The 23,532-nt window shown below is 43.4% G+C and overlaps 2 protein-coding genes across 9 annotated transcripts in view; both read right to left on the reverse strand.

The window, feature by feature from the left end:
• Positions 1-18,784, reverse strand: part of kdm6ba (lysine (K)-specific demethylase 6B, a) — a 109,384-nt gene extending 90,600 nt beyond the window's left edge. For 5 of the 6 annotated variants that reach the window (XM_085267295.1, XM_085267296.1, XM_085267286.1 and 2 more), the window contains exons 1-4: positions 18,577-18,784; positions 16,644-16,812; positions 15,498-15,634; positions 15,064-15,107 (exon numbers count right to left, since the gene is read on the reverse strand). The gene's annotated coding sequence lies outside the window, so the exon portion shown is untranslated. The remainder of the gene's footprint in view (positions 1-15,063; positions 15,108-15,497; positions 15,635-16,643; positions 16,813-18,576) is intronic. The other variant, XM_085267287.1, reaches the window with a different exon arrangement.
• A 3,093-nt stretch (positions 18,785-21,877) lies between these two features.
• Positions 21,878-23,532, reverse strand: part of dnah2 (dynein, axonemal, heavy chain 2) — a 61,309-nt gene continuing 59,654 nt past the window's right edge. For all 3 annotated transcript variants that reach the window (XM_085267299.1, XM_085267297.1, XM_085267298.1), the window contains 3 exons: positions 23,416-23,490; positions 22,396-22,546; positions 21,878-22,211 (listed from right to left, as the gene is read on the reverse strand). In XM_085267299.1, the coding sequence (XP_085123425.1) occupies positions 22,057-22,211; positions 22,396-22,546; positions 23,416-23,490 (381 nt within the window). In that variant the 3' untranslated portion in view covers positions 21,878-22,056. The remainder of the gene's footprint in view (positions 22,212-22,395; positions 22,547-23,415; positions 23,491-23,532) is intronic.

Below are 23,532 nucleotides of genomic sequence, written 5' to 3' on the forward strand. Positions count from 1 at the left end.
TTTCTCAGTCTGTGCCCGTGCACATGTGTCTAATGTTTTCCGTCGTTCCGACTGTTCAGGTGGAGCACGTGCGTGTGTGCATGTGCTCTTCAAGAGTCACTCCTGTTTACTAAAGCGTCTACGAATGGTCACTTTTTGTTATTGCGAGCATTTGGTTACCATTTGAACAAACCTGTTACGTTTATGCTGTGTTCATACACAAAAGAGACACACACATACTCGCACAGTATCAATATGAGGACCGTGGTGATAACCCAAATGGAACCAGTGGGAGAGCTAAGAGCCAGATGGGGCTCCTGCTTTTGATCTCCTCTTTACACACACACACACACACACGCACACACAGCTAACACTACTAATAATGCCTGTAATTGCTTTGTTTTCACATGAAGTGCGGTCCACCGTCTCCCTTCCTCTCCCAATTTCCCACTCATCTCTCTCCATCTCTGGCTCTGAATAACTGATTGAGAAGATTATTATGAATGAATGCTTGGGGGCTATGGGATGGCCATGGTGTGTGTGAATGCGTGTGTTATGTCATTGCAAAGGCAGCCATGCTCTATTAGGGGAGTTTGATTCATAAGTAGGAAGCGTCAGGTCAGTGATTCCCCTGGCATCAGTAGGCACGTTGATCCATTAAACACGCACAGACACACGCACAAGGGGAAAAAGAGGCTCGAAATGACAGCAGAAGGTGAAGAATGTGCCTGCCAGTGAGAAATATGAACAAAGAGAGGATGAGAATCAGGAAGCAGGAAGCGTGGAGGGAGGAAATGTGAGGACGAAGGAAACAGGAGGAGGGGAGAGACACAAATAATGTAGGGAGAGCAGAGTCTTTGTTTCTGCTTCTGTCAACTTGCGGGATGACGTGCTGTATAACTCCGCTTGTCCAAAAACAAAAAAGGCCTTCTTTGTAGAGCTTAGCCTCTTGGCACGGTTCATTCACCATCCCCACGTACGCCATGAATCAGTCCAGTATCTATGATCTAGATATTAAACGCTAGTGGGAGACCTGCATGCACGAATAAAACGCTCTCTATATAAAAAGGGTTAGCTGATAACTCATGCAGCAACTCTGTAATAAATAAATAATGATGGTGACTTTGTTGCTGATGCTGACCAACAGTTTCATAAGTAGACGAACACGCAATAGTCGTCCTACTCCCTGTCCGTGCTTGTCATTAACGCACAATCGGTCCTGGAGATAAATGAAGTCATCAGGGTTGTGGAGGTTCACACTTTGCATGAGTAAATTAGCTCACAGTTCACAGCTGAGTTCACCGAAACCACAAAGTAACAGGCAACAATATTGCTGCATTTTGGATGTGGGGAAATCCAACTGCAAGAGGCATCAAGGTTTGTTCAATATAAAGGACGTATCCTAGTCAAAAACTACTCAAAGATTCCTCACAGCATTCCTGGAGAACAAAGTAACTGGCGAGGCACCTGTTTCTAAGATTTTAAGGACCGAATTCAGCTTTATCTGAATTTAGAGGCAGGAAATTAGAGATCATCCAGAACTTTGTGACTTTAAGTCCCTGCAGTTTAACCTATTTGTTTATGTCATCTGGCTTCTGAAAATACTGCCTAAGTAAAGCATGTGTAGGATAAACAGAGGAAGTAATTATTGAACTTTGCTTGGAAGTATTGAAATTTACCCTCAACCAGTTGCAACTGACTTTACAGCAAAGCATATTATTTATTAGACCACTGCATTTAAATTGTTTATAAATTGCGGCACAGCTCAAACGCATTTGAGAGGTGCACCTGTCAGATAAAGCAGCAATGGCCCTCATTATTCAAACTTTAATAAATGTAGGTGACAAGAACAGGGAAATGATTTAGAGACCCCATGAATGTTCAGCATTCTAACACTGTCCTCGCACGCTGGCTTTATTTTCCAGCTAAAGAGGCTGTAACTCGATTGAGGTAGATCGCTTTCATTTATAATGCTAAATATCACAAAACTCCAGCTTTGCAATTTGGAGTCTGTGACACTGATCAGAGACATTTCTGTAAAGTACAAAGCCACATTAAAGGACATATCTTACTTATGCATGTATGTACAAGGTTCAGGTTGCTCTGAAAGCTACAAAACCAGAGAAACCTACAAAGACTGTGAACTTACACCTTGACTGTAAGGCTGGTATCGCAACAACCAAAGCACATAGAGCTATGAATTATGGGAGTTATCAGCATGAAACAGGTAAGTTAAATTACATCATGTTGCTTATGACTGGATCACACCCTTAATGACACACTTCCATATAAAAGGACTTATAAAGAATTTATAAAGTGAAGTTAACAGTGGTTATCACTTTGTAGTTCCATATGGAGTAAAGAAAGGGTGAAGATGGTGGTAGTGGGTGAGGTTCAGCCCTATGTGACACCAGGTATGTACCCGATACTACTTGGCTGGCATTCAAACCCGCCCCCACCCACCTAGCTACTGGGCCACAAGTCCCCGGAGAGATCCACAACATGAACACTTAGATAATAAACACAAAAAAACATGCTATCTCATCACGCAACCACAAGACAACAAAGATATCAAAACTTGGTGAACGACGCTGTGCTGGAACGGAAGGGGAAAAAAACAGGGAAGGAAAATCTCCCAGAGAACAACCCAGGCAGATGCATGCACTCGGAAAACATACACAAAAAAATAAACAAGAAAAACACATACAAACTTTCACAGATTCAAGTGAGCACTGCCATACATGAACACGTGCACACACACTGCTTCATGTATAGGATTTCGACGGCTCTAACAAACAACAAGCTGCATAAAATATTCAGTAAAATTTCCAACATGTGCTCCTTCCCCTTCTGCACATATACAAGTGCAAAAAAAACTGCTGGGAGAGAGCGATGGGGAGGCGAGGAGGAGGGGGGAAAGGAGTCAATGAGGGCAAAGGCAGAGCTAGCAGCAGGAGAGATAGAGTGAGTGAGCAAGAAACAGACTGTGTGAGAGAGAGAGAAAACACCCAGCTGACTCTGTTACAAGCTACTCCCCTTAGCAACAGCCCTAGCTCAGCCTGTATCCCATTGGCCGGCTCACAATCCCATGTATGGCTCCTAAGCCAATTGCAGGCTTCCTTACAACTCTGCATTTTGGATTTCATCTTCACCATGGCAACACAACCCTGGCCTTAGCGCTGTATGTGGCCTGTAAGTTTGTACACAATGTACATACCGTAAAAAGTTGACTCGGGCAAAACAATGAGTCTGAAAGCATTAAGAATATAAACAAAAGGCACACAGCAGACAAGCTAACTCAGCACCGTCTCCACATCTGTAAAATTGATATGCCCAGCTGTTTGAAACACAGAGGCACACAGTGAGTATGAACAGGGCGAGATCCTACACAGACCACTCCGTAAATTCACACAGAGAAGAAACACCACACTAACCTCTCTACTTTTTCGTCTGTATTCTTAAATGAAACAAAACTATCCTCACAGTTTTCTTTGTTTCACAGGGACAGTGCATGCTAACAGTTAGCAAAAATGCTAATTTACACACACATGGCCCCTGAGCAGACCACAAAATTCTATAAAATGTATAAAAAATAATACTCATACACACAAAGTGCAAGAGTTAAAGCTCATTTCGCACATATATATCATTAATATGCAAAGTGTGGAAACTTCATGGCCAGTTGACATGCCAGTTTTTTTCCAGATTAATGCACGCCTGTGGCTAAAACATGCAAACATGCACTTCACACCACAGCGATTTACCAAACGCTACTCATTCAGACCTGCTGAATTCAAAAATTCTTCCAAATGAAACAATAAAACTGCATCGTTTACCCTCTAAAACAGCACACGCATTTTCAATTATGATGCCAAAATTGGTAAAATGAGCTGTCTAAAACTGCTACAAATAATTTGTATGATGATAGCGTACCACTGCGTACATAGCTAAAAAAAAAACTGGTTAACGTAGTCCTAAAAGTTGTTGGAGAGCATCGTAAAGCACAGGGACGGGTGGGAGGACAGTCTAAAAGGTAGTTTATGGAGGGCTTTAAAGTTTAGCATTTGGTGTAATGAATTTATCGTGCAGGGAGCAGGCGGAGGTGGATGAGGAAAAGATATGATATGGTTTGTGAGCTCGGCACAGGTGATGACCCCGCAGAAGGTCGCTGAACACTGAAGATTATTGCTTTTATGTGCCACAGAGAATGGTACAGAATGCATCAGGGTTGATCACAATACAAAGAATGCACCATGAGTGGGCGTGGGGTTTAAAAAGAGTGGTCCTGAGCCCTGTACATAGTGGAAGTGATGCACTTTCGGGCTGCCAGCTGGTCGCTAGGAGACATTCTGGCTGCATAGGTGAGCCTCTAGTGTATTTACCACCAGGTCATGTGTCAATCAACGATATTCTTCACTCACTGGTAGTCTCTTCAGTCTGAAAGGTTATCACAGGTCTCATTCACTTCACATTGCCAGCAGTTATTTCACCCCTAGTCGCTCCAAGTTGCCAAATATCATTCGCTTTCCGTGGTCTCTGGTCACCATGTTGTAAGATATTTTACAAGGACTTGGTTAAGGTCTAACCGTCACAAAAAGAAGGTCCTGGGTTTGACTCCATCGTCTGGCCCGGACCTTTCTGTTATTGGGGTTAGGTTAAATAGTGATTCTAAATTGCCCACAGTTGTAAATGTACGTGTGAATGGTTGTCTGTCTCTCTGTTAGCCCTGTGACAGAATGGCAACCTTACCTGGGTGTACCCCACCTGTCGCCCCAATGGCAGTGTCAGTTCCCTGTCTAGACCCCATTCCAAAACCACAAATTTGTTGGGGCCAAAGATGTCATTAATCTTGTCTGTGACTTTGGAAAGGACTTCTAGAAGAAATTCTCCAATGAATTCAGTGAATGAATTCAAAACATCCCATCTTTTGCTACATAATCCAACAGAAGGTTCATTTCTCAAAGCTGTCAGCCAGCTCTGCACCAGAGTACCAACGCATTATTTTAAAGAAGGTATACGTCACATGGAACTAGAAGGGAGCTCAGAGTGCCTCCACCAACAACGCCAACACCAATGCCAAATCTAGTAATTTTAAGAAAGAATGGGCTCTTCCTCTGCACAGATTTTACATTATCTTGACTCAGCAATCAATCAACACTGAAAACACATCTCTGCCAAGGCTCTCGCTTTAAAAAAGAAAGGGAAAAAGTTAACTAGGTTTCAAAACACAAGGATATCCATCAACATAGACACAAATAAATAAATATAGTAAATATTGTTAAGATTACTTGTTCTAATAAAATGTGTGACCACCTCAAGTCACTGATAATGTTTTTACTGTTTGTGTATATAATCTTCCTTACACATCAACAGTATGGCATCCAGTACTGATAAGCTTGAAGGCAACTAATGCGCTATGTAGCAGGTGGGCGTCCAGGCTTTGTCGCTCTCTGTGACCCATAAAAGGCCAAAAACTGTTCTAGTGATTTCTGTGTCAGTGGAGGAAACCGGCGCTGTGGGTTGAGCCCACAGCATCACACATGCACGCAAGCAGAAGCAGACAAGGTAAGTGGCTAGGTCCCCTTTGTTCTCTTGGCGAGGCGAGTGTGAGTGAGGGTGTGAGAGAGGGAGGGAGAGAGGGAGGGAATCAAAGATATAAAAAGAGGAGGAGAGAGATGGGGTGGAGGGAGGGGGGGGGGGGGGCAAAATACAAAGAGCCAAGTAGTGAGAAAGGTAGAGAGACAGAGTATGAGACAGGCCGGCTCCTGAAGAATAAGAGGGAGGAGAGACGATGAATAGCAGCTCCTCTACAGACAGGCACATGATGAATGGGTCTGCTGCCTAAAAAGCCAGAGCACAGAGGACAACAAGGAAAGTGTGTCTGCTCATCCCACAGTGTGTGTGCATGTGTGTATTCAAGAGCATGTGTGTGTGTGAGGACAGAAGCGATCCATCTGGGCCTTTGTTGCAGTGACCACACTGGAGCGGAGGTTGATACCCAGTATCCCTTCCCCTCCCACAAGCCAAAACTCGCCCATCAGCGCCAAAAAACAGCACTCGGGGTCAGTTGTCAAACCTAACAGCAGGTAATTAAAAGTAATAGCACAGCTTCCTCTTGGGTTTGACGCCAGGCAATGTATGTATCCCACCAACAGCAATTAGTCAGCCAATTACCCGGGGGCATAATTATTACTACTGTCCATAGGAAGGCTTCGGGAGAGGCAATAATGGCATCTTACGGTAACGAGTGTTTATCTAAGTGATCAGTGATTAGCGTGAAAGGTCAGGACCTCTCATGAAAGGCTGGCTCCCTATCTGACATTCCTGCTTAGCTGCGGTTAATTGGTACGACAGTAGCAAAGTGCTGTTTTCCATAAACAGTTCAGCTAAGTACGTATTAGGATGCCATCGTGGAAGCTGCAGGGAATTTAAAGATCCAATGCAGAACACTTTCCTGAAGACTAAAGGCATGTTTTTATGTTTCTATCAGTCACTAAAACAATGGTAAACGGAGCTTTTCTGTTATGTGTCTCATGCTGATGTTTCGAATATTACACATCGCTGATAGAGCCATATTTGCGCAACAGTAAGTGCCACATTTATGATGCTGCATTAGCTGGGAACTGGGTGTATATTATTTTGGCGGATTTAATTAAATCTAGCGAAGGGGGCTCCTCAGCTGTGGGTGCGCGCTCGTCGCTGCGCTCTGAGAGGAATGCTTGGCGGCAGAAGCTCCGCTAATCGAGTTAGCTGCGATAACAGGGGTGGCAACCAGCTTTCCAGGAACATGGTCTCCTCTGAGCGTGCACTCTGAGCAAGTGGGTTTCACACATGCATCCGCACGCAGATAAGCACGCACAAACGCACCTAGTGTGACGCACCTTTCTGTTTCCTGCGTTTTAAAAATGCATGCGCAGTGCTGTGGGTCTTCGGATGGTAAATGTATAATGCATGTGCACGCGCTGAGGCAAACCTATTAATACATTCATCTCAACAGTCACGGGCTGCCATCGCTCACTTGCTCTGTACACGCAAGCCTAATAGGTTTCACTTTCACACGAGTTTACGTGTTCCTCTTTCTGCAGATTTTTAAATGACTCACCAAAGCTTCTAGCAGCTCTGGCGAGTCATTTTGGTAGGTCAGTAGGTGAATGCCGCCTTTGGTGTCTGGCTATCTTGTCTGGTTAACATAAATAGACAAACACGCCCTCTTAGCTGCGTAATGACCTATTCCCAGTATCTAAGTTTGGCGACCTGTGTCTTTTTCTGTTCTGTTTATGTTTGTGAGGGTGACACGTGATTTTAAATGCAGCTCTTAAAAGCTTAGGCAAGTCAACTACGACTTCAGTTACTCATGAGTAAGTTTCTAATGACAAAGTTTCTCGTTCATGAATATGTACGGGCACACATACAAGCACTTCGAAAGATTTTCAAGAATACTGACTGACTTAAAATCTAGCATTGTTTTTGTTTACGGCAGATAATAAAAACCTGTGTATGCGCTACACTGTGTGCAGTCTGATTTTACAGTATGCTGGATTCTCATACTGTCTGTGTTACAACTGCTACATGTCGCCCCCTGTTGACTTGGACATAATATATACGCACTGGAACCAGTTAAAAGTGAAGCGACCAACATTGATCATCACGTTGCAGTGTACTGCTCTCCCAGGAAACCTTTGCAATCATTTGGGGTTTCAGTTGGACCTGATCCACTCGCTTAAATGTTGGAGACCAACTGAAATTACCAAAAAGCAGTGGCGTCTCCCAGCAAGAGGATGTGCCAGCCAAATAGCAAAAACTGCTCAGAAACAACTTGAGGAACAAGTCAAAGAGGCCAGCGCATGGACCTGAACTCCGAAACAATCTGGATCCACATCCAATCAAGCATCCGTGGAATGCACTGGAACGAACCGTATCCACAGACTCCCGCTCCGCAACCCACAGGATCTGAAGAGATCCGCTCTCAATCTGCAGGTGCCAGATACCACAGGACAACCCCAGAGGTCCTGTGTCCATCCCACAGTGACCGATGTGTATTATTGTAAGTCCTAACCAAACTAGCAAAAATTACTAGAACCTGTAAAGCTCTAACCACAGAGGATATTTCAGCTGTGTGTTTCGACTGACCACATACACTCACATTTTAAGTCAATCCAGTTATCTGAACTAGTGACATGAGAGCCAGAGTTTTTCTTGTACTCTCCATCCGTAAACAGGCTATTTTCCTCCGTTTCACTCATTTAACTACAGCGATTGTGTTTACAGCTGTGCAAGAACTCAATAAAGTGCCTAAATGGAAAAGGAGAGAGAGAACTGACGGTATATATATTTAGGCCACGCCTTCTGGGCAGAGATGGTGTGAGTATTTTGTTTTTTATGTCTTTTTGTCACATATCACATTATAATGTAGAAAGAGATGAAAGACTGAAAATTTCTGCAGGGTAAAGGTGGACGCACCACCTTTCTCGGTGTAAACCCAAAAGTCAAGACAGAACATGTATAAACAAACGGCTTCAAGCTCCAGCTTCACATCTCGTCTATAGGATCCCTCTCCATCCTAGCTCCTGTCGCTCCGTCTCTCCTCCTCTACACCCTCACTCTCTCCCTTTGCTGGCCTCTCGCACACAAAGGCAGGGGGAGACAGAGGTGGAGGATGGAGGGAGGGGAAGGGAAGGGAAGGGAAGGGAAGAGAAGGCACAAAGGACTGGGAGCTGTGGGCTTGCCCTGGGGAAAGGGAGGGTGAGGGGGGGTATATGTGGGGTAACAGGGGGTCAAAGGGGGGCCACAGAGGGGTGGGGTGGGGGGGTAGATAGTGGAGCTGGGGGTGGGGAGAAACCTGAGAGGCAGAAAGCCAAAACAGGAGCTGGGTGAGAAAGATGGGGAGACGACGGTGGGAAGGGAGGGTCTGAGGGTGAGAGAGCACAACACAAGAAAGCTTATAGCTGCAGTGATTTCTCCCCCACTTTGAAGGGGGTTGGCAGTGGATTTGTTCGAGAAAGGGATTTGGTTTGGGAGAGTCAGAAGAAGCTAGGATTTGATGAGATTTACACTTTTTCCTCAACAGGAATGCACAGCCACCATCTACTAAAGCTTGTGTAAGCGTTTTAGCCACATGTCTTTGGGCTTTTTTAGGCAGAGACCGTCTCCATATTCTGCCCTGAGTTTTTCAAGGCAGCAACAAAAGCTACAGCCAAGTTTTTCCTCAAGTCCTCACAAACAGACAAATGTGTCCTTTTCCCCCCCCCCTAGACAACACAACAAATGATCAGATGCTAAAAATCCAATTAAAGTTCTCACGTTGCGTGTGGCTCAGCTATCAAGGTTTATTATAGTGGGAGACAAGCCAAGTTCAAGATGTCCAACAGAGAGTGATATAAAAAAAAACACCATATTCAGCATCAACATGAGTGCAGGTGTTTATTGGTCATGTACACTTTTAAAGGCGACTGTCTGCCAGTGAACTTTGTGTGACTGCAGCCATTATGATTTCGCCAATAACAACAAATTGCACTTCATAAAAGGATCCGACAAGTATGCTCTAGAGCACAGATAAGCAATTGATTTTCCCAAGGTGGTAAACTGGGACTGTGGTAGCACCGATATGCTGAAATCACTTCAGCTTAGTGGTGCAGCTCAATTCATATGAAGACATGTGATGTTTCGCTGTATAAATGAAACTGAATTTAATTCTGCCTACTATTAATTTTATGTCTTTATAAGCTTATCTGCATCGTCCTACAAAATAGCCCCAGTTTTTTATTTGTTGCCACTTGGGAAAATTAATTAGCACCTCTGACAAATCAAGCTAACTTCAAAATACTGAAATGAAATAAGCTAGTCGATGATACTTGTCTTGTCCGTGCAGTGTTCTTCTACCAAACATTTCTCTTTCAGAAGTCTTCAACGTTGAACTCAAGGGCAAGGAAACAAATAAAGCACACGCAAGGTTACGATATTAGAAATAAATCAGTATTGTTGTTTATGCTATGACGCCGTCTCTCCCTCGGTTACAATATTAGATTTAACGTCCCTCATTTGCATTTTGTCAAACGTCCTGCAGCACCCCGAGAGAGCGCCTGCTACTGTCTGTGTAGTTATTGGTCTTTCAGGCTGCAATCACACAGGCCTAGAGAGCAGTCACTGATCATCTGGCAAACACTGGTCATGAGGATAAAATGTGTGTTTCCCAAGCGGATGGAGAGAGGATGCTGGAGGTAATGGCAATTGTTGTGAAAACAACCACTAAAGCTCCAGTCGTGCAGGCCTAGAGACTGGTGAATGCCTCCCTACTAGCCACTGGTGGTAAATCTCAAAAAGGTAAAACACAAACCAGCAAGAAATACACGCTACCTGTAACATGAAAGCTGTTTGTGTCGCACTTTTCACAGTTTTTCTACCATTTGTAGAGCAGTTGTGTTTGTAGTCACGCTTTTCTTGCAAATTATGGGCATTTTTGGAAATCTGCTAGCAATGAAAGCAATCGACAGGTTTTACCTGCCAGAACCACTCTGGGAATACTCATTTTTACTTAGCAACCAGGGGTTGCCAACCAGTCTCAAGCCCTTTATAACTGAGGCCTCAGGTGTGTGTTTTGGAGGTCAATTATGATTTATAATAACAAATTACAGATCCTAATTTGTTTTGAAAGTAAGAAAGACCAAGAAAACTTCAGGCTTTTATCTTAATTAGTTTTTGAAATATTCATGTTCAAACATCACCTCAGATTTGTGTGAAAAAAAGGCTCGAAAGTGAAATTTTATATTGAGCAGCAAATATGGATACATGTAGCTAGAAATCTATAGCACTCATAGCTATGTTTTAACTGTGCATAACTCAGAGACGGTTGAACAGAAAACTTTGAGCTGGAGTGGCCCAGGGCAGACTTTCCCCAGTTTTAAAACATGAATTTTAAGGCATTTTGTAACTGTAACTGTATAATGTCTTGTATTTTTATTGATATTACACTGGTCAGTTGCAGAAAAAGTAAAGTTGAAGGTAATCAAACCACACATAAGCACAAAACTGTCTAATAATCACACATCTAGTCACTTTCCTCAGCAGCTCTCCTCATTTGTAGCTTTGTTTGTGTGCAGCTGTTGTATTGCATTAAAAAGCTATGTCAGCACCTACCCCACGTAATTCTTTTTAAAAAACTAGTGCAACCCTCCCCATATTGCCTCCATTTGCTTAAATTACCACAACCTCACACTAATCTTGCACCGTCTAACCACCCCTAACTGCCTAAAAGAAAAAACACTGCGGGGGATCAGACGCAGGTGCACACATTAACACAAACACCAACAGACGTTCAAGTATTTAAGTAGCTGGCCTATTAAACGTGTAGTAACGCAGACACGCAAATATGGAGCCTACCACCGGAGAATTGTGACGGTTGCGAAATGCGGGCCAAAACAACAAGCCTGGCAGTGAAGGAGAGGCATCTTTTGGCTCTGTCACCCTCTACACACACAAACACAAATAACAACACAGCCTAAAAAAGAGTTCACACACACACAAACCCAGTGCCCTCTTTTCACATGAGCGTTATATAACCCAGCAGGCAGAGGAACACTTGGTTTCATCACATCTTTATCTCGACTTCCACTGTGAGATTTCTCTCCGTTCGTTCTTTTCCCCTTCAGTCTCTTGTAGTAAAAGAAATACGATTTTTCCCTCTCTCTCTGCCAGCTGTTATTTAAAAGCATTAAACAGCTTTGATGCTGTAAACGTGTGTGTTTAATGTGCTTTATGCAGCAGCAAAACGCCCTCGTAGACCTCCAGGAAGTGGATGATGTCAGCTCCACCTCTACGGTTCTTCCCTACACCACTCCTCCCTCAATGACACTGCTGATGATGACAGGAGGAGGAGGAGGAGGAGGATGAGAACAACGACGATGAAGAGGAGTCTCTCCCCCTCCCTTTACTTCCTGTCCTCCTCCTCCTCACCCACTGCTTCCTGCTGTCCTACCCCCGGGCATCCTGACTCAGCTCTCACCACCTCTCTTCCTCTATATCCTGCCTCACAGTCTGCTCTCCCTTGAACCAGAAGCATCGTTTCGTTTCAGTTTCATCCCAGTTGAAGTTAAATTAAACATGTTTAATTTAACATGTCTGTGCTGGGCCACTCATATGTGGATTGCACGTGTTTGCTTGTGTTTAAAAGAAAGAAGCGGAGGAGTACGATGGTGGTGAAAAGATGCCAAATCCCAGCGTCTGTGTCCACAGACAGCATTTTCTTTTTGTGCCCATGACCTTAAATTCAAACCGCTTATTGTTGCTAGGTTACAAAAGCCTTCTTCGTCAGAGTATTTTCAATTATTTACAGCGGTGATACTCCAAAAGGACAGTAAACGCATATCAAAGGCCAACCGCCTCTTTTTTTTTTTTTTTTCATTTTGATTGGTTGGTGAGAGAAAAGTGAAAGTGATGAATGCAGGTGGAAGAAAATACATTAAAGGCCTGTGGACACGAGCCTTTGATAGGCCTACCCTAAACCCAGTATCAGACAGTCACCTGCTGCATAAAGGATGGAGCTGAGTAGTAAAAGCAGCATTTTTCCAAGCCTATCCAACTGAAATGTCTGTTATTCACCTCACTTTATAAGCATTTCTTTTTTCTAATGTGGACATATCTGAGCCGTCATTCCTGTTAAAATTAAATTTGTGGCTTATTCCACTCCATCAGCGTCTGCAGGGCTGCGCTTTTATGGTGCACTCTCTCTGTGGGGTTGCAGCCGAACATGTGCCACTCATCTACCAGGTCTTAAACTAGATCCCTGTCCAAATAAACCATCTGGCAAAACTGGTCCCAGGTGCTCCATGTGGAATTGTTTCACTTACAATGGGCCAAAAAGTGGAGAGGGTGCTGCCAAGCTCTATAAGTCAAGCGTGGTGACATCATCATAGCGTTAGATTTATTATTGCTATTTGGAGGTGGCTCTCTTGGACTCAAACCAACACTAAGAGGGGGGGATTCACACAAAAGGCTGTCAGTCACGCCGAAACTGGGCCTGGGCCACAGTACGCTTTCAGCCTTACTCCACATACAGCACCCAGCCTGTTCCTCTGGGGCTTGTATAACAGTCAAACAACTTGGCGTGAAAAAAGACGCATAAACTGGAAGGACGTAAAGAAAGAATGTTATAATAAAATAATCAGAAATACCTACGATCTGATTAACAGGCTGTCGTGCACTCACGCTCGATCTCATATCATCCTGTTAGTGTTGTTCCTGGATCAACAAAACTAATGTTGGTTCAACACTGCAAGTGACCAATCACAGTGCAGTGCCGTCACACTTTTGCAACGTGGAAACGCTGTGACACCGCGCAGCAAACCGTAAACCTAACCCCATAACCGTAACCCTCACCACAATCACATCCTAACCCCGACCCTAAACACTCCCTGTTTGGGTTTTTTCCTGAGTGGACATCAGCAGGTTTTTATCCCCCAAAAAAACCTATGACATCATAACAATGTGATTGGTCAGGTCTAACGTTAATCCTGGACAAGCCTTATTATGTTGATACAGGAACAACACCAACACAAGCGTATCAGATAGACCTGCAGTCACTATGGATGGAATTTCACAAGATAGTACAACTGCATCTGATACACGGTCATCCTCAGGAAGGTGACCAAACGTACCAAAAACAATACAGCAAATAAAAAGACGACTGCGAGGCTTTCACCTTTTTTACAGCGGCAGGGTGCCGGTGCCAAAACTCTAACTCCAGTACTGCACCACATAACTGCTGGGCCCAAAATTCAAACCACCGACGTTATTATCTACGCAAGGGGCAAGTGCAAGAGTCCCAGAGTCTGGCAGCCATGGTTATCTTGGAACTGAAAAAACGTCTGCTGGAGATGCTAAACCTGTTAAAATAAAGCAGTAAAACAGAGCTGGCTCTACATCAGCACCACAATATTCATCACTTTTGCACATGTCACACATTTCCAACTAAGTACACGTGAATCTGCACAGGTATACAGCAGCACAATCTCCCCGACTATCAAGTCCTAAGTGACGACACTGAAAACAAAAACTACTAAAAAAACATCTTCTGATCGTCTAGATGTTATATTTGACTGCTTCTCTGGTTCTGCACATGCGGTGTCAGCTACCTGTCGCAAACCACAATCTGCTTAATTCACACAGGTTGATCCATTCATGGTTTGATTCTTATACAGCAGTAATCTCTGCATTTCCTTGGTTAGTAATCTCTGCAGTTTGACTAACCTTCTTGACACCACTCTGGGTTTGACGCTGCGATGCTGTTTCTTATTTGAACTACAAACCTTCCTGTCTCGCTTCCTTCTCCGAGGCTCTTGCAGCTATACTTTGCTCAGCATGTACGTGCACGTGCGTGTGCGAGAATAACGGCCTTAAGCAAGGCTGCGTGTAATGTGTAGTGAATTCATGTTTCTAATGGATCAGATTCATTGCCAGCTATAAATGCATGCAATAAAGCAGAGCTGGCCGAATCACAAAAAACACTGCAGGTGTGTGAGGCTTGGCGAGCATGTGTGCATTTGTCCCTAGATGAGTGGGGGTGTTTGAGAGGTATGCTAGAGAGTGTTTCAAGTGTGAAAATGAAACAGAACTGGTGCAGGGTTAGGTGCGTGTACACCTAAATAATGGTGTTACATCTGTAAAACAGAGAAGCTTACGTGTGCATGGCTCTAGCCTGGGCCCCAACCATGACAGTGGTGAGAACGGCAAACAGAGAAAGATTTATATCAGTAAAATAGCAGAACTACATTTTTTTCTCTGCCTGGTACACGCCTCGTAAATGCAGGCGAACAGCAGGGCAGAACAGAGAAGAAAACCTTTAAATGTATGGAAGTTAAAGCGTATTCAAGGCCACTTAGCCTCTGGTTCAGCCTATGTAAGTAATACACATGCAAAACAATAGCCGACTACAACGTAAAATCTCTAGTGGAAGACAGACAAACAGAACACAGAGAGGTTTCCATCATGGCTAAACGGTTTACTCATGCACATCCCATTTGTCACTGCGGAGCTGGCAGGTAGAGCTAGCGCTGGTAGTTCAGGCTCTGGGTAAAAGGTGAAAGGTCTTACCTGAGCAGGTGGACACTTGCAGAGGCCAGGTGCAGACTGCCTCCCTGCAGGAGAAAACATGCCGATAAAATCAATGGATCTGATGAGAATCTGTCCAATTACTCAAAAAATTTGATACTAGTATAGATCAGAGCAGTATTTCTGTTAAGAGCCTTCTCAGATACCAATCAATGTTAGTGCTGTTGATAGTTTGATAGAACATAGTGCAGAATAATTTTAAAGCGGGTTATAAGTCAGATACTATGAACAAATACTGGGTGAATATTAGAGTCTTTTTAGTCTATAAAAGTGACTATTAAAATATTTTTTGGAAGTTTGGAATAATCAAAAACTGCATGTGGCAGCAGTGTTTTAGCAACTGCTCTTAATTGCAATAACCATGCATAAAACTATTAGGTGTCTATGAGCATCCTTCATCACTAAGGCGTGTTTACCATTTCCATGCTGTGGGGCTGATGGACTTGCTCATTCTTGCCTGCAGTGTAGCCAGCCAAACTCATGGCCTCAGTCGGGCGCCGGCGGCTCTTTAAACAGGTCGCGACAAGGCTTAGCCATGCTCCCCACTTTGTCCCTGTGAACAGGAGAGGTATACATAGATCAGTTAGTGACAGACATCTACACAGCAGCATTTTAACACAGTGATTCAGAGAGGCCTATCTGCCTTTCCAACACTAAAGTCAGGGAAATTAGCAGATGTTATTAAAGCCCATAAATAGTAAGACCTGGACTGAAAGTGTGGCACCATCTAGAGGTAAAAACACGCTCTTACATTTCACCAATTTGTCCAAAAAATAGCTTGGAACAGCAAAGTCCATACAGAAAGTGACAGATGATGAAACTGATTGCAACTTGTGGTTACTAAATTGGTAAATGGTTGCCCAGATTTGGAGGAAGACTCACTCACATCCACTTTGGATTGCAAAACTAATGCAGAGGTGACCTTTCTACAAACAGTCACAGTATGACTTGGACTGACTGCAGTCACGCTCAGAAAGGCTGTCGAATGTTTCATAAATAAGTGTGCGCTGATATATTAATGAGGACAGACTGCCAACATGAGGAGACTCAGCTGACTGCCAGTTGGTTGTATTCTGGTTATATTCCTACAGAACAGGAAGGTTGCAGAGCACAAATGTAATTGTTAAATATGAATTTTTGTCCATGTAGATGTCGACAGATATGTGATTTTCAATGATTTATCACAGTCAATTATCAGAAACAGACTCCATGTAATTGCAAACTTGATCCAATTCAATGGCAGACCGATAGCAGACGTATGGCAACATTTATAGCAGGTTTTAAAGTGACGTAACTCCTTGAATAAAAACAAATCGACTGACCAAGTTTAACTCTGAGGATATCATTTGCTGTTTAAAAGGGGATAAATCACAATATATGATTTGCAATACTTGGGATATTGTAAAATGTTAAAAATTGCATCCGGGGGTGTGTGGTGATTCCCACCTCTAATACCCTCTCTAATGCATTGCATTGTGGGAGTTAATATTTAAACCTAATTTAAATTCAATTCAATAGAAACAAAACAACACTGTGTTTTATATTGTAAGGTAAAGACTCACAATAAAACAGAGAAAGCCCGAGCAATCAGACGATCCCCTATGAGCAAGCACTTGGCAACAGTGGGAAGGAAAAACCCTTTTAACAGGAAGAAACCTCCAGCAGAACCGAGCTCAGGGGCAGCCAGACATCTGATTGGCAGTGAAGGGAGGAAGACGGGACAAAGACACGCTGAGGAAAAGAGCAAAAAATAATAATAACTGATGATTAAATGCAGAGTGGGGTGTAAGCACATAGTGAATGAAACAGAGTTATTATATTTTTGTATTTTCTTATTAGTTTTTATTTCATTTTCTTTTTAATTTTTGTGTTTAATTCAGTTTAGTTTCAGTTAGTTCTCAAAGTGGGTTTTCTTTTTTTCAGTTTAATTTATTGTTTGGACAATAGGTTTAGTCTTTTTTAATTATTATTGTATTTATGGTAAGCAGTGACTCACAGTCTCACAGACATAAAAGTTTAGACTCATATTGAGTTTTAAATTTTAGTTTACTTTTAGTTAACTACAATAACCTTGGCGTGAAAAAGAACAGTGAAAAACTCAGTGCATCATGGGATTTAAAGTCGTAAAAGTGTAGCATCATACAAATAGAGACATTATTTCCCATGCGGGTTTCCAAGGAGAAAAAGGGGCTGATGTTAGTTGTGGGGGAAAAAACATTTTTACAACATTTTTTAAAATATGGTTTTAGGAGAAAAAAAGAATATTTTTTTCCTTAAAAAAAATAAAATGAACTATTTTTAGACTGTTTTTAGTCTTTACGTCAGAGTTGTTCGCATCCAAGCTAGCATCAACATCTACAGTTATTGAGGCTAAATAGTGTAACAAGACACCAATCTGGAAGTTAACTTAAACTGAACCGAGTCCCCATATTTAAACAAAATAACAACAACAATGATAAACATGTTCGGTTGGTTTAACACAGCCGAGCCTGCCTGCTTCAGGAGGCTTCATTACAGACAACAGCAGGTCCCTGGGTGACCTTTGTTCGCCTCGCTGTATGCAAACAGTCATAGCTGAGGTCCTGTCACGCAAATATATTCATTTCCATACGGACATAAAAGTAACCTACTCGAAGGTGAAGCTCTGTCCTGGGTTGCCCTCCAGTGGCGGAGTACCCAAAGTGCTAGAGGAACAACAGGGAGAGGGGTGGAGACAAAAAAAATCCAAGGGGAAGAAAATTCAAACGCTCTTCCTGGTAAAGAACCCGCCACAACTTCACCACATGACATCTCAGAAAGAAAATGCGACACTCCTTCTGCCGACACCAACGAGCACCCCCCCAATTTCATTCAGCTGGCTCTTATCAGCCCCCCCTCTCCCGTACTAATGTCCAAAACACATCCCAGTGACGCGCTGCATTTCACACCCACGGACACGCTCCGTGGTCTTTTTCCTTACATTTGCAAATGTGTTAACGGAAATCGGCACACGGCGATTGCGACATCACCAACTCCAGACGTACCTTCCTGTAAACTCTGCCTTCCTTACCGTAGAAAACATGACATCACCAACTTTAGTTTGTATATGAAATTGGGTCTTTCTTTCTTTTTTTTAACGCAGCTGTCTGCAACATAAAAAAGGGGAAAAAACGCAACAAATCAGCAACAACATCGAAACTTCTCCACCTTTATCACTGCAAACTTGGAGCGGTGCAGCCTATTGCTCTACAAGCAATTACATAATACCATCAAATTGTGTCCTTATGGTTAAAAAAAAGAAGGACACGTGAGGCTACTACAGACCCCACAGAAATTCCGCCTTTCTGCTGTGCAACATTTTCAGTTTGCTGGACTCATTTTCTAGAAGCAGCTCACATTTTTTTTTACAAGGTTAACGAAAGAGGACATTGTAGTTCAGGTTGTTTTCAATGGAGTCTCACCCCCCTACAATTAGGTATAAGGCCAGCATGCCTGACAGAGGTACGGAGAGCTTACCTTCTGTGTGTGATCCAAAACGTGCTGGGGAGGTGCCGCGCTGACTCTGGCTGTGAAAACAGTGGAAAATCTGCAAAGTAGCCCATCTCCTTCCACGGCCACGGGATGACGCAGACCTCTAAAAGCCCTCTCATCTCCCCCACTGACGAAAAATAAAATACTAAGCCTTTCCATTCAACGTCCGTAATAACGCGTTTAGGCGCAAATTATGACACGGGGAAGCACTGCGCACGCAGAGATCGCAGACCCCCCTCCCCGCCCCCCTCCGGCACAGAAAATGTGGATGCGTTCGCCCATGGGCAAGGCATGACGAACACACTCATCAGTGATGTTGCATCTTCACAGTCATATCGCGTTTCTTTTTCCTTCATCTGAACACCATCGGGTTAAGAAAAAAATCGCAAGCTGGTGAAGCCTTAAAAAAAAGCCTCAAAGACAGCGGGGGGGGTTGCAATGGGGAACGGACTCCCCCCCGCCAACAATCATCCAGAAAGCGCTGCTGATATCCGTCTCATGGACAGCAACGGTGCGAGTGATCCGAGCAGGGAGTGCGTAAAGAAATTGCGCAGTTTTTATTCCATTGAAACGGAGACTCTTTCCCTTCTGTCCCCGCTGAAAGGCTCTTTCCCTTCCTCCTCCCTCCCTCCGCTCCCTTTCTCTCTCCTTCTCTCTCTTCCCTCATGCAGGTTTATTTTCAGTGGAAGAGTCTTGGACATTAACTGCCCCGCCTCCATAGTCACTGGCAAACACACTGTACAACTTGCCCAAATTCCACTATTAACTACTATTCGATCGCGAACAACCGAGCCGCAAGTTCCCGCCCCCCTCCTCCCCTCTCCTCTCGTAAGCATTTGGTTCAAGAGTCCAGCTCTCAGCTGGGTGAAGAGTTGCTGGAACCGAATGGGGCCCAAAGAGCCACTCGTAGTTGTAATCTTGTCAGGTGCCTTACACTTCCCAAGAAACGGAAAAGTTGCGCGCAAGCATGCCGGGAAATCAAATGAGCTCAAGGCGAAGTCAAATAAAGCCAAATGAGATCGGGTTGGCTCTCAGGAGTTCTTGAGCTGTTGTCAGGGCTTCTCCAAACGCAGACAAGCAACAGTCTGTGTTCAAGAGCGAGACGTGTGATTAAACACTTCCCTTCCTTGTCGTCTAAAAAGAGTTCACAAAAAGGTGGATCCTGGATCCTGTTTTCACCCGCGCTGAATAAATGCTCCCAACATTTCTTCAAAGTGTTTTCAATTTAAGGGGATGGGCAGATGGAAAAGGTGTCTTCTTAATCAATACTCCCTTCCAAGAACATTGCCTCTAAAATCCACTGTGGTGATGCAGTGTCACCAGGTCTCGCGAGGAAGATGAGCAATATAATCTGAATCCCTGTCTGCGCACATCGCGTCAGTGAGGAGGGTTAATTAGTACCACTTGTACAGTGTTTCTAAAACGACTCCACAGCACATCAACATTCAAGTTTACTTCAGCTTAAGCTCTCATCCAAAAAACAAAAACAAAAACCCACCTCCCAAGCCTGATATTTGTTACAATCAGGATGGAGAATCAGCCAATTTGAATTTGAATTCCATGTGCTCACCCCTCCATCTCCCACCCAACTAGAGACCACCAATGCGCGCGCGCGCACACACACACACACACACACACACACACACACACACACACACACACACACACACACACACAGACCTAGGTCTGATAAAGAGGCTCTTAAACCTCGAGGAAGTCTGTGTTGGTCTTTGAGGGGGACAGTCCTTAATTCTGAATACAACCTTGAACTCAGCTTCCCCCCGCCCCCTCACTGGTTCCCCCTCTCTCATTACTGGAATCATTCTTCCTCCCAGCTTACTTTCTCCAGGGTCCCTTCTCTTGTTTTTCTCGCCCTCCCTTTCAGGAGTTTGGGCCGAGTCCTTTTCCAGTGGGGAAGTCCGGGGCTTCTCCCTCTCTCTCCCTCTCACAGCGCTGACTGACTCCAAACGTCTTGTCTGTGAAGCTTCATTAGAATTCATTTGTTTGAATGGGTTCATTTCTCCTTCACCCACTGCCCCCCCTCTCCTCCCCTTGTTTTTCCAAGCTCGGGAGACATGCATATTAGCATAAAAATGTCCTCTGCCTCACCTTGAGTAACTGCATTGTTTTCTTGCTTTTTATTTTTTTTACACCCTGGACACGTTTCTGCATACGTGCATGCAAAAACAAGACAAATTTAATTTCTTGCACATTTCTATCAACATTATTTTAGTCTAAAGGTTGTAAAACGAACGCAATTGCTTCATATTTTCATGACTGTTAGAGCACTAAGTGTGAAAAAACCAAGAAGGAATATATTATGACCTCCTCATAAACACTGGAAATATGCAGTGGAAAATATGTGAAGCATTTAGTACTACATTCACATATACACATTCACATTCACATGTGTTAAGCCAATAACACAAACCATTCTAATCTGCACTAACCATTAAAATAAATTTGCGGGGTATGTGGAGGAATGGGGTCAAATCTTCCACTTAATAACTGTTCAAACCTCCTTTAGCAGAAAAGACAAAGGAGGATCGGACCTGCACAATGTTCAGAACAAACTCTGAACCATTATTTTATTCAAGACTGCTTCAGCAGGCCCACATTGTCGTGGTGTCTGGTGTTTCACAGCCTCTATATTGTGATAAACATACTATACAGTAAGACCTTCCAAACATGGGGTCATCAGGTCACTTTGAGCTTCAGGTGGAGGATAGCCACTCTGGCCATGGCGGGGTAACAATAGCCCATTAGCCTTTTATGGCTGAGGGGTCAAAAGGGCTTCTTTACCTTTTTTTTTTTGCCAATTTTGGATATACAGCTGAATAAAAACAGCCACTATTCCTTCCAATCATGCTATTCTGCTCATGCACTTACAGACCAGACCTGTCTACTTTTTAAAAATGCATAAAATAGATGTAATAGCTCATCATGTTACCAAGGAATCCACTGAGCACACAGTCAAACGCTTACGTGACCCAACAGTCACTTGATCCAGATGTTACAAAGAAGTAGGTTTCCAGTAAGCGCCGATACCTCACAGTCGGAGATTTCCTGTGCATGTGTATGTAGACGGTGGTGTGTTAATGTGTGTGTTTCAGCAGGGTAAGAGGGGGTCAGCATGGAAAGACTGATGGAGGTCTGTGGAGAGGAGTGCACAGTCGGTCATTTTAAGAGCAGAGAGAAGAAAAAGGTAAAAAAAAAAGAAATAAGAGAAGGAGAGCTTCCAGAAATGTGTCTGACCTGCTTCAAAGAGTCAAAGAACGAGTCGAGCTCAGGTGTAAAATCCTACTTTATATAGAATTCACTTTACTGTAGAACTCACATTTGAAATCATTTCAGTCACAAAAACAGATGATAAAATAATTAAATAAGAACTACTACACAATGAATACCTGAACCTTGCACAGAAACAACGTTTTACAGTCAGTGTGTGCGTGATTGTTAAAGCCTTCAGTTGTCCAGGCTCATGAGAAGAGCAGTTCCTCTCTTGATCCAGTGCTCTGGAGTCACAGCTCCAGATTTAAGTTCAACGCCCACAACAAAAGACGCTCGGCCTGCCCCACCAGCACGCACCGGGTAGTAGTAACACGGACACAGGTACGTACCTTCACACAGAGACACACAACTGAGTCAGTGAAACCACAAAGCAGGGCAGAGAACAAAAACAAGAATCCAAACTAAGTGATTTATGGATGAACATAATAATACAGGTGACAAAAAACCACATGAAAATAAATAAAGTGGAACATAAAAAAAAGTTTGTGAAACGAAGTAAGGAATTTCACTCACTCTTGGCCATCTTCTTGCGGTTTTCCACTGGTTTGAAGTGGATGGTGGGTATAGGACAGACCATCTGCATGGGTTTAGCTTCCACCAAACAGGAGTTGTTCTTGTCCCAACCCGCTCCCTCTAAATACAAACCTCTGACGAAGACTCCGTCCTGGAGGGGCCAAAGAGACAGGTATGGAAGGCCATGAGCAGGAAAACGTGGAAAAAACATGGATTATAAATAGGTAAAGGGGAGGGGGAGTGATATAAACACTCGCTTGGAGGTGACTTCTTGCATTAAAGAAAACATGACTAACAGCTCTGCCAAGGAATTAGATAATGAAATGAGGAGAGGAAAGAAGAGGGAAGAGGAGAGCTGCAGAAAGAAAGATGGATGGCAAGAGGTGGTGGTGTTTGGGTGGCGGGGGTTACGGAGAAGCTAGAGTAGAGGCAGAGAAAGAAGAATAAGAATAAAACAAGGGTGGCTCAGAAAGGAGGTGAATGGGAAGCAGTAGGTCATGAGAGAGAGAACATGGGAACACAAGAGTGGTACAGAGAGGATAGGAAAAAGGAGGGTGTGAAGGAGGAGAACAGAAAGGGGAGGCGGGGGAGAAACGGGAGAAAAAAATCATTTGGACAAAAGGAAAAAGAGTCAAAGCTAAAAAAAAATGAGGGAAAACATCAAGTTAAGAAATGATAGAAGTGCAGACTGGCACTGAAAAATCAAAGAGAGAGAAAAGAGATCAGGGATAGAAATTAAATAATTACAATGTAAGAAAATATGACCAATCAAAACATTTTACATGATCTATAAAAACACCCAAACATCTAAACGTGAGTGTATTTGAGGGATGAAAATAGAGATGCTGCTTTGAATGAAAATAGATTGTTCTGGGAAAAACACAGCCAGTGTCTGAGTGAAGATGAAAGATGTGATGTAAAGCTGTAATGACAGCTGAAAGCTAATGGATCAGAAAAAGTAGCCCGACGGCAGATTAGTGTCATTTTCTATACAATTTTAAGAAATACAATGTGTCTCACCTTTGGTGGGTAAAGGAGCTTGCTGTCATCTACAGTGGACACTATAAACTCCCAGGACAGCATGTCTACTGATATCTGCAGGGACACACAATAGAGTAGTTTTCATCAAATAAACAC

This window comes from Mchenga conophoros, linkage group LG3 (assembly GCF_057382185.1).
Source record: "Mchenga conophoros isolate Kocher_MC1m ecotype Shallow Benthic linkage group LG3, M_conophoros_male_GT1.1, whole genome shotgun sequence".
Classification (NCBI taxonomy): domain Eukaryota; kingdom Metazoa; phylum Chordata; class Actinopteri; order Cichliformes; family Cichlidae; genus Mchenga; species Mchenga conophoros.